This window comes from Truncatella angustata (assembly GCF_020726525.1).
Source record: "Truncatella angustata strain MPI-SDFR-AT-0073 chromosome Unknown BKA67scaffold_1, whole genome shotgun sequence".
NCBI lineage: Eukaryota > Fungi > Ascomycota > Sordariomycetes > Amphisphaeriales > Sporocadaceae > Truncatella > Truncatella angustata.
The window spans coordinates 4,625,244-4,635,815 of NW_025763381.1; the positions used below are offsets into that span (position 1 = coordinate 4,625,244).

The 10,572-nt window shown below is 47.3% G+C and overlaps 3 protein-coding genes across 3 annotated transcripts; all 3 read right to left on the bottom strand.

Annotated features, from left to right (window-relative positions):
- Positions 1-2,385: 2,385 nt before the first annotated feature.
- Positions 2,386-3,472, bottom strand: BKA67DRAFT_641420 (uncharacterized protein; the record flags this gene model as incomplete). The annotated part of the gene is made up of 3 exons (XM_046105776.1): positions 2,386-2,427; positions 2,467-2,875; positions 2,940-3,472. The coding sequence occupies 3 exons, from the start codon at positions 3,470-3,472 to the stop codon at positions 2,386-2,388; spliced, it is 984 nt and encodes a 327-aa protein (XP_045964428.1).
- Positions 3,473-5,596: 2,124 nt separating this feature from the next.
- On the bottom strand, positions 5,597-7,299 carry BKA67DRAFT_509335 (cytochrome P450; the record flags this gene model as incomplete). Its single annotated transcript, XM_046097233.1, has 4 exons — positions 5,597-6,454; positions 6,519-6,637; positions 6,691-6,940; positions 7,006-7,299. 4 exons carry the CDS (start codon positions 7,297-7,299, stop codon positions 5,597-5,599), a joined length of 1,521 nt encoding a protein of 506 aa, XP_045964429.1.
- Positions 7,300-7,977: 678 nt separating this feature from the next.
- Positions 7,978-10,303, bottom strand: BKA67DRAFT_634221 (glucose-methanol-choline oxidoreductase; the record flags this gene model as incomplete). Its single annotated transcript, XM_046105637.1, has 7 exons — positions 7,978-8,024; positions 8,076-8,141; positions 8,207-8,662; positions 8,716-9,577; positions 9,630-9,671; positions 9,741-9,972; positions 10,257-10,303. 7 exons carry the CDS (start codon positions 10,301-10,303, stop codon positions 7,978-7,980), a joined length of 1,752 nt encoding a protein of 583 aa, XP_045964430.1.
- Positions 10,304-10,572: the final 269 nt, after the last annotated feature.

The following is a 10,572-nucleotide window of genomic DNA, read 5'->3' on the forward strand; positions in this document are numbered from 1 at the left end:
TTAAAAGCGGTATGAGTAGAACACTGCATTATGGCAATTTTGTTAACCTTCTCAAATAAAAGAGCCATCAGCTGAAGGAGGGATTGTCTTTATGGCTTGCAAGTAATGATCGACTTCGAAACCCGTTGAAAATGCTATTATGTTGCCGAATCCGTCTGAATGGAACCACCTTGGACCTTGAGCTTTAAGTTTCCCCGCGTGAGATGATTTGGAGACTTTCAACGGCCCGTTTGCTAACTGATAGCGAGTGAATTGGCAGACTGTTTGACGTCACTAAAACCTCAGCTTCGGTCCCCCCAGCCCCCAGCCCCCAGACCCCAAAAATGCGGGGAATACGGGGTTTGCCGGTCCGAGGAGTTTGTGACCGATGGTGACGATGAGGCGCACTTGCAAACTAGATTTGACCGCCATGACTGAAGAGTGTGCACGACGGACTCGAAAGATGCATCCCATTACCGAGAGGGATAAATCGACAAGAAGACATTGCACAATAAGGGATAACCTTACATATTTTCTTAGTGCTCCAGGGCAACAAACGACATATTCTAGTGGTGGCCGATGCGTCAAGTCAAGTCTCAAACTTTCCTAAGTCTTGTAATGCTGCCGAACGCCGAACTTTCCACAGCCAAGGTCAGTCACGACAATCTGCTCGACGATGTGCTTCAGCCAATTAACTGCACACTTCAGATTCAAGGCTAAACCACCATTGCCGCAGCTTGGATAGCTAACTAAATCGGCTCCATCTAGTCGTCCTCTAATCCAACACTTATTCTTATTAATAAGTGCTCCACGACCTCCATACTCCGCCGTAAAGTCTAACTCGCCGTAGTGCCCGTTAAGAATATGGGCACACGGATGTGAAATTCGTGCGTAGAAGAGGGCCCTTGGCTACCGAAGAATGCAATCGCGAGCGCAGGCTGATGAAACGCGATGCTCAGTAAGCAGCCGTAGCCCTATCCAGATAGCTTGAAGCTGTCGCACATGGCTTTCGACCGCTCCATCGATGGGTAATATATATATGTCTTACTAATTCTGTATTGCCATTGATTCTTTGCAAAACCGAGTATGGAAATCAGCTGTAATTCGCCGTGATTACACACTCACGATACCATTAAGGTCTTCGTATATATTGTTGAGTGCCCTCCTAATGCTAAAATAATGATGAGTTGCAGAATTGACCACGACATTATTTTTCAGGTCAGCGATGTATATTTTGTGTTGTTCACGGAGAATATCTATACCTGCCGCTCATCACATTACAAGCGTCGCTGTAGCATTATCAGGCTCGTGACAATTACATTCACACATGAGAACAGGTTGGCCCAGATCCTAGTTGTGTCATCGCATACAACCACAACTCGAATTCGTCCACCAGCTTGCGGATACGGCGAAGGTCTACGCATGTAAGAAGTGGGCTAGTAGGAAACTTTGTTGAACAAAGCACATATATGTTTTCTTGCCCTGAGATAGCAATCCCACTCGTCAAGCTCTTCTGTGGAATGGTTGTATGGTCATCACCTAGTGGGATGGGCCTGCATAAAGCGGTGTGTTTGCCGACATCCCCCATGCTGGCAAATATCGCAGTGCGACAAGGTAAAGCTACCAGTATGCTATAATTAATGGATGATGATGGGTTTCTTGATCGCAGTATGGAGAACTTCAGGTGTTTCTATTTATTCTTTCTTCTATGTTTTTCGTTTACCTTAGACTCGAAGATGTCGATGCTCTTCGTTGTCCGAGATGTGTTGTAATTCAAAGGTATCTAGTCGTCAAACCAGCGCTTAGGGAGCCTCATCTCAACCATCGTCTAGAGGAAAAACCGCAAAGTTCCAGACATTGGGCAGGCGGCTGAAGATACTCAGCGGGGATCGGATCAGTGTGACTTCAGCTGAAGCAAGACATCTTATGAGTAATGACAAAGTTTCACAAGTCTGTCATCTGGAATTATGAGACCAGCACGGTTAGCGCTGTCGCACTTGAAGCGCTGTTCACCTGCATTGGACCAGTGAACCTGATTACGCATGTGGCAAAACTTATCCCAGTTCCCGTACTGGTGCACAACTGTATAAATGTCTCATTCTGTGGATGTCTGAATCTGAGCACTTGGTCGCGCACTTATGACGACACATCGAAATGAACTGGCCACGAAAACGTTTCGTGAAATTTTTGAAGATGATTCAGTTGACTCTTATGTACCATTGATGAGTATGGTGTTATAGCATTATAATTATGACGATCTTTGTACTATAGCATCAGATGCTTGGACAACCTAACGTTCAACCAGAGCAGCTGTCAACACCAAGGTGAGTGCTGTTGCTACCCGTGATACTCAACTGAATAGTGTAGTGATCACTACCACGAAACTGGCCAACATTGGTCGCGTGGCTAACAGCTCAGGATGAAGAATACTTTTGAAGTGACCAGTACCTAAATAATTCTTAGTACAAACCGCGCGTTGTGACTCACTAGAGAGCAATACTGCTGGGCAGAGCCACCATTTTTCAAAAGCATGTAGGTGTTGTAAAATTGGCAGGTCTGGAAATTGCCATCCTCGTAAGGATTGGCACGGTTATAATCGCTTTGGGAGCTGCAGGCGGCAGCACACAGAGCAGGATCAAAGGGGCTGGAAGTGAAAATCTTGACACCCATGTAGCTGTTGCATTCGTTCGGCGCATTGATAGCAGCTTCACCAAGATATATTCCAGTATATCCAGTTGGGCTCTCGAAGGGCCCAGCGGTGTTATAGCCGTTAGAGCCAGCGATCACAATCTCGAACTTGCTACGCCATTGGCCCTCATTGTTTGCATTCGTATTTAAGACTGGGCCGCCCCAGAAAACGCACTTGATAACAATAGTGCTGGGTGGGTCAGGGCAACTGGAGCCGGGGTCCTAATCTACAGTGAGAGGTTCTCATGTACAATGGATAATATTGAACTTACAAGAGATGGGTCGCGCTCGAAATAGATATTGAACGCATACAGCCGGTTATAGCTCTACACTTGTTGGCGCAAGTCTGCGAATCGTAGCTATCAAGCGCAGTGTGCCCCATAGATGCATAGGCGGAGTTGGATCCTCGGAGATTCAGGGACGATCGGACAAACCCAGATGGTGTTTGAGCATCAATTGCAACAGATGAGAAATCTGGATCAGCAAGAAAAGCACCTGGAGTGTCGGGGCTTGGGACAGGACCGGCACCAGAGGGCTGGACATTGCAGCTGCCGTCTCGCTTCCCGGCAGGCAGTCTGTTTTTCAAAGCACTCTTGGAAGAGAGGTTCCTAGAGATAAAATTTGCAGACACGTCAGCTACAACATTGGCGATAGCGGTGGCACTGTTGTATTCAATGGTTGTGGAACCGGCCCCAATGGAGAGAGTCGTGGTGACCGCAACTGGAGCAGCATCAATGACACCGAAATCAAAGCCCTGAGACTTGACCATAGCAGCAAAGCCAAGAGAAATGTAGAAAGACTTCATTGTGGCAGTATTGTAGTAAAATGATTCAGATGTGCTCTCAGAGTCGCATCGATGAGCGGTGTTGTCTACAAGTGCAAGATGGGAATGCATGCCGATTTTGCGGGTGCCAAAGGAGCTTTTATAGATAGAAATAGCCTTACCTCAAGCCTGCCAGTATGAGGATACTTAGAATCGTGGACTGCCATGGCGCTGACAGCCACGATACCCTGATCATGTTCGCTTCCTCTCGCCTTCACTATTGGAGCAGCACATATTCGGACGGTTTAACTTACTGACTGTAAGCTAAATAGATGACGGGATGCAGCACCCATATACTTCTGTCTCGGTGTATATCCACTAGAGAAGTCTGAAACTTATTCTTGGTGCAAATACACGAAGGGCAGCCGATACAGTACAGCTGAAAAATTTGCTTGCTAGTTACGAGCCATGGCTCACAGCTTTGTCACATTCGTAAGTTTCAGCTTCCTACGGCCTGACGATGGCTTCATCAGTCGGGTAGACCGTACATGTCATCGTTTATCATCCAATGCATCAAGAGCATGGCACCGTAATGGAAAATGCGAGAATAGCTGACAGGAGTTGCTTGTGATCGATCTTATCATCAGGCAAATCAATAAGACAAGCGTCTAAGTCCACCGTATTTCGTGTCACCAAGGCACTACCTATCTCCACGAGACACTGCCGGAACAAGCGTAATAGACGGACTAGCCTAGATCACATCTAACTGCATAAGCTGAACTGAACTGGCTCCTTAGGTCCTTAGATCACCATGTTCCGAGTCGTTGATGGACAAAGCTGAGATATTTGGTTCCTATATCTGCACATGGAGGTGCTTGCAACTAGTAGCCGACAATCCTGGGGAGTCGCTGGCAAGTGCCGAACCGGCAGGTTCAGCGTTTCCAATGGCCTGCGACGTTCTTATTTCAGGGTAATTGACTACGAGTCCCGTTGGCGAGCCAACTACAGCCATGATAATAAGGTCACTAAAGGCTAAATAAACTTAAAGAAGCCCATTAACAGTCGTATGCTTGTCCGCCCGAGCGTCCCGCCACATGTAGTCTTGGGGTCGTGAATTCCGCCAGCTCAAGATGATTCCTTGATGCGTGGGGTCAATAGTCTACGGTTCAGCAGACTGCAGTTGCCGACCTTTTACTTGGCTTGCAGTAGTCTACAAAGTAACAGCCCTGGAGTTGCGATTAGGGAAAGAAGATGTCTTGAGGCGTCTGGGCTTACTTAGCCTGTGCGTTGCTGCCAAGAAGTAAACTCGATCTCAAAATGCTGCATATTCAGCTCGACGCCTTTATTGATCACGGATGAAGAAAAGAAAAGGCAAATTCTGCGCAAGCTTTTAGAACGTGTATACCACTACACTGAGAGCAAGTTGATGTACGAATGAGAGTTGAGTACATTATACTCATTCATGCTTTTCTTTCTTTCTTTCTTTCTTTCTTTCTTTCTTCTTCTTGGCCTTTTCCAGTGTTCGGATGATGGGGTCACCTGTACACTGGTGGAAGGCTACATAGAACCAGTATCATCGGTATCATCAGCATTTCTGTAAGCTTGAATAAGCCTTATTACCTGTCACCACACGCTTCAATTTGAGTCCTACATCCACATAGTTTGACTATTAACCTAGCCATGAGGCCTTTGACGTGTGAATCTGCAATGCAAATCAGAAATGATCTCTCAAGAACAGAATATGACGTAATTAGGATATACGCAGTTTACTCCGTTACATTCGTCCATTGACTAGTCAGAGGTTCCTAGAATGTTTCAGAATGATATCAATGAATTTCGAGGAAACCTGTTATTACTTTGCCTTACACTCTACACATTTTAATATTTGAAATACATATATTATATTCGTGCAACGCAAGGTCCTGGACCGCTGTGAGACTAGCCTGGAGTCGCTTCCCTATGCGGAGGTCAAAATTGATAATTGGACGCTTAGAGACACTACCCAATACATGTAGTCAGGCATGTTAAACCTGAGTTATCTGTATGAATAATAGATTGTATGCTTTGAAAACTTGCACTCTCGACTCGCTGCCTTCAAGTTTCGATATGTGTCAAACAAAATATTTGAGATGATCTTGGACTGAATAACTACGGATGAGTGTTGAATTACCTTCGTCCAATGAAGACATCCATCCTAGACTGTCGCACGAACCAACTACAAACAACCTCCCAATCACGACTCTCGTCCACCAGGTCAAAACGGAACTTCATGAATATACTTGGGACTAACTTGGCAATTTGAACTATACTCAGATGCCGCCCCATACACCCTCGCGATCCGGCGCCGAACGCCAATGATGCTCGTTTCATCGCCGCAACACGGTTTTGGTACTCTTCCGCCGATTCCTCAGCGGCCTGTAGCCAACGCTCGGGCTTGAATTTCTTAGGGTTTGTACCCCATATTGGATCGATATGATGCACTGCCCATGGGTGAACACCCACTTGGCAGCCCGAGGGAATTATCATTCCGTCTAGCATCGTTAAACCATCCGTCGGTACCACACGCTCCAGCGCATGTCCCACAGGTGGGTGTATTCGGAGACTCTCCTGGATAACTGCGTTCATATAGGGTAATCGCTGGCTTTCTTCCCATGTTACAGGAAAACTAAGACCAGCAGCGTCAATCTCCTCAACCAGTCGTCTTCGCACATTGTTGTCCCGAAGTACCATATAGAAGATAGCACGCAGTGTAATGGCCACTGTGTCGGATCCTGCCATAACATTACTCGTCGTATAGATTACTACGGTGCGATCGTCCACGACACTGGGGTGCGTGCGTTGAGCCTCAAAGAACCTATCAATAAACAAGCGCGGTCCGGGTTGTTCAGTAATTTGCGCCATTTCCTTTCGACGGTCCTCGATTAGCGCGGCGGTAAAGATGGCAAAGCCGTTGGTCTTGTCTCGAAAGAGATTCACAACCCAATTTTTGGTTTTAAGCCAGTCGATCCAAGGCATCTGAGACATCTATCATATTATATGATGTGAGCAAGGGTGCCTTCGTATACTTGAGATAGATAAGGCTTCATACTGGAGCAATCTGGTCTAGCCTTTTGTCAAGCCGACTAATCATATTGTCCACATCCTTGCCACGATCGAGGAAACCAAAAGGTTTTCCCCAAGTCATGATAGCAATCACATCAAATGCGTCTGCTAACAGTTAGACGGTACCGAAAGAGCTGATTAGATCTACATAGACTGACAATATTGCATCCACGCGGCCAAATCGCATGCCTTTTTGCCCTTCGGCCCCATTGTCTCATCATCGAGCCTTCGCACAAATTTGACAATACAGTCATCGACGATTGGCTCAAACTCCAGCGCAGATTTCATTCCATACGCGTTGGCTACTGGCTGTTTGATAGCTGAATGGTAATGTGCGTCGCGTGTAGTAAACAGGTTATACCCGATGGTATTACCCACCCAACCTTGAAAGGGCAGGTAGAATGCGCTCTACAAACCCAACTTCATGTTAGTCATTTTGAGATTAAGATTTTGCCTCTCGTTAGAGGAAATACCTTTAAGAAGCCATGGCCTGGGCCATAGATTTTTGGGATATAGGCCGGATCTGCAATGCTGAGCGTATTGGGTCCGGTGCGCACCAATGGGCCGTATTTTTCGTGCAGCCTAATCATCGTCAAATGACTTTGGCGTCCACGAACATCTTGGAAACGCCAGTAGTCTGTGAATTTAGCGAGTAAGGGCCCAGGGTATCGACTCAAAGGGTGTGCGAAGTACAGATAGAAGCCATATAAGAAAGCACCCACAGCGACTGCGCCAAAGGAGTGCCAGTTATTGATCAGGATAGTCATGGTGGTTGCAACGATCTCGTTACAAGGGGTCCAAATTCTGCAGTCGGGCTAGAAAAGTGAACGATAGGTGATATGCAAGGCAATATTTCCTGTGCCTCTCCCCTCCTCCTTTAACTTAAACCAAGTTTTAGCATGAGCAAATATATTTATGTTCTGGTACCACCAGACTCCCATCAGCAGTATCGGCTCCGGCGGTTCGTTGGTAGGATTTACTCGGTGTCGTCCTCGTCCATATACGACGCACAAAATTGCCGCCCATTTGTCCAGTCCCACTAGCCGCCACGCGGGTCGTGTACAGGTACAGCACATTCGCCAAGGTATGTAGACCGCCGAGTGTAATTCCTTATAATTAAGGTTCTTAGCTGGGCTTGTAAAGCAACAGTGCTCATCCATGCAAACCGCTAAGATCAGAAGGATCTTCAGGTTGTGTACATCTTACATTTGAAGAATAGGTCATGTATACATTGACTCAAGAGATAAGTAAGCGTCACGTAGTATTCATGCATACATCACATTGGTAAGTCGTTCGCACGATTACGAAAGACCTGGACGACTCATCACCAGCAAAAATGGCCAATTGCCTGCTACCTCGATTCCATTGAACAAAGACTCATTTGGTATCAATATCTATCTACCACTTTCAAAAGTCTCAACTGCTCGGCGATGTCGGAAACGTCTCTATTTGCCTCGTTTGACAGCGTCGGCCAATTTTTCCGCAAGCATATCTTGTTGTATTCAGCTTTGCCCTTCGAAATGAGGAGTCGGTCATTACTTACAAACGTGTGATTGGGGAGCTGGCCCAGGCAAGAGGAACGGAAAGGTAGAGGCGTCAATAACACGCACTACCACACAATAAAGTATTAGCCAGAACAGTGCGATTTTGGGGAATATGGACTTCGTCACTCACAACGTTTGACGCCGTAGACTTTACCAGTACTTCCTACTACCGCTTTGGGATCAGAAGCTTTGCCCATGGAATTGGTCGCAAAAGCGTGGCTGAGTGCAGTGCCTGCAAGTTTAAAGTAGGCTAAAATCTGCTCATCAGTCTGGAAGGTCGGTCCCGGGAGGAATTCATCGCCAATAATAACGTCGGCCATGGCTTTGGATGCTGTCATTTGTCGAACACGCCTGAATCCTGCCACCAGGACGTCGAGATCAGCCTGCGCGGTCAACCAGTTGGGATTGATCACTGGCGGATCACTCATCTTGGCGGACGCGATCGAAACGCTGCCTAATGACTGTGGAGCCTGCAGCGCCGTGAAGATTGTTGCGTAGGCCGCGCCGGCTTTCGTGCCACCACTGACAGCTGAGGGGACAACGAGGTATTCAACTTCGGGCCAGTCGGCTGGCAGGGCGGCCAGTCCTAGAAAATCGTCAACCTGCGGTGAAACGGGAGTATGGAATATAATAACCTACTTGAACGTGTATCGGACGACCAATTTCCTCGGAGCGAAGCTGGGATTTTTTCAAGTCCAACGAAATCACCGCCGGAGCTTGTTAGGGGGCCGCGAGCTTGATTGTTGAATTCAGCCACAGCTGTTGTTGATGTGATACTCGGACTGGCAAGATTAACCTGGTAGGTCAGAGGAATGAGGATATGGTCACGCATGCCCTGTCCCACTCCTGGTCTATCTGCGATAACTGGAATCTTATACTGTTGTAGGACGGACTTGGGACCAACACCCGACACCATTAGGAGTTGCGGCGACTGGAAGACACCCGCTGAAAGAATAATCTCCTTCTTTGCACTAAGCGTGAGCGAAGCTCCATTAGTAGTCACGGTGACAGATGTAGCCTCTTTGTTGCTGTTAAAGATGATGCGCTCAGCAAGTGAGTCTGTGAAAACAACCAGATTTGAACGACCCAAGACTGGGCGCAGATAAGCAGTGTCGGATGACGCGCGATGGCCGGTACCGTGGTCAGCTGTATTGAGCGCCCACGTCGATCCAAGCAAGTTTCCTTCAATGAGGGCGCCGATAGGAGAGATACCAATAGCGGCAAGCCCCTTGGCAACCCAGGTGCTCCAACTTTGAGCATAGGCGGGATATGTTATGTCCAATGGCCCACCTTGGGTGGTCGCGGCGGCATTATAAGTCGGCGTGGCATTGGCGAGCCGTGTGGCAGCATCTGGCGGTGTAAAGTCCATACTCTTACGGTAGTAAGGCAACACTTGATCCCAGGTCCAGGACTGGTCTCCCACTGAATCAGCCAAAAGCTGGAAGGCACCTTTAGACGAACGTGAGTATGATAAGTGATTGATGGAGCTACAACCACCCAGCTGGTAAGAAGGTCAGCAAGCAAAAGTTGCAAGACAGATTTAGACCAATTACCGTTTTGGCGCGCACATAATCAACTACGGCACCATTCAAACCCTACATAAAAGTTAATGATGCAACCTTCCAGCATGCTAATTAAGCAGATCGAATTGTCTTGGTACGAACAGGCTGGGGCGTGGTTCGGAATCCCCAACCCAACGCCGGGTTATTCTCTGCCACGCTTTGGATAGCATTGGCATACGCAGGCACCTGGCTGAGATTACCGACAATATTTTCGACAAAATTGCCAGCCTCGATCACGGCCACCGTTACGAGAGGATCTTCAGTCAACCTGTTGGCCAGCGTCAACCCTGAGGTGCCACCACCAACGATGACATAGTCGAAAGATCGCCGCGCACTATAGCCAGCATACACTGTTGTGACAGCGTGCAGCGCGAAGAGTACAAATTTTCTTGCCATCCTGTATAACTGAAGTATTTAAGTAAGGAGTAAGAAGTATGAAGCTTTGTCCGTGGTAGCTGACTTTAATTTAGACTGTGGGATATTTGTTGTTATAAAACGATACGATTAGAACAATGCGTATTCAGCTATTACCTCGAAAAGTAACATGTGACTTCCAGATTGAGACGGCTCCACGCCTCGAGAGTCCCGCTATAACGGCATCTATTTTGTGATCCTTACTCGGTGCTGAGTTGCTTGAGGCCAGACTTGCCAACGTGTGTGCCCATGAGTTATCACCATGAGTTTAGAAAAGTTCGGCGTGAGAGACCTCTCAATTTGGCCGGGGCAGTGCAAAAAAGGAGATGAAGTCTATATGATTTGCTTACTTACCTAGGTTAGTACCCGCTTATCTCCTAACCTCCCAATCTCCTAAAGTGACAATTGTTACAGCACGTATCTTCCACGTGGCTTACTTTGCGATCGAATATGCGCCCCTAGGCGGTCCCTTGCATTTCTTTTGCATCCTGCGAACCTGCATTAGGCTCGTGCGCTGCAG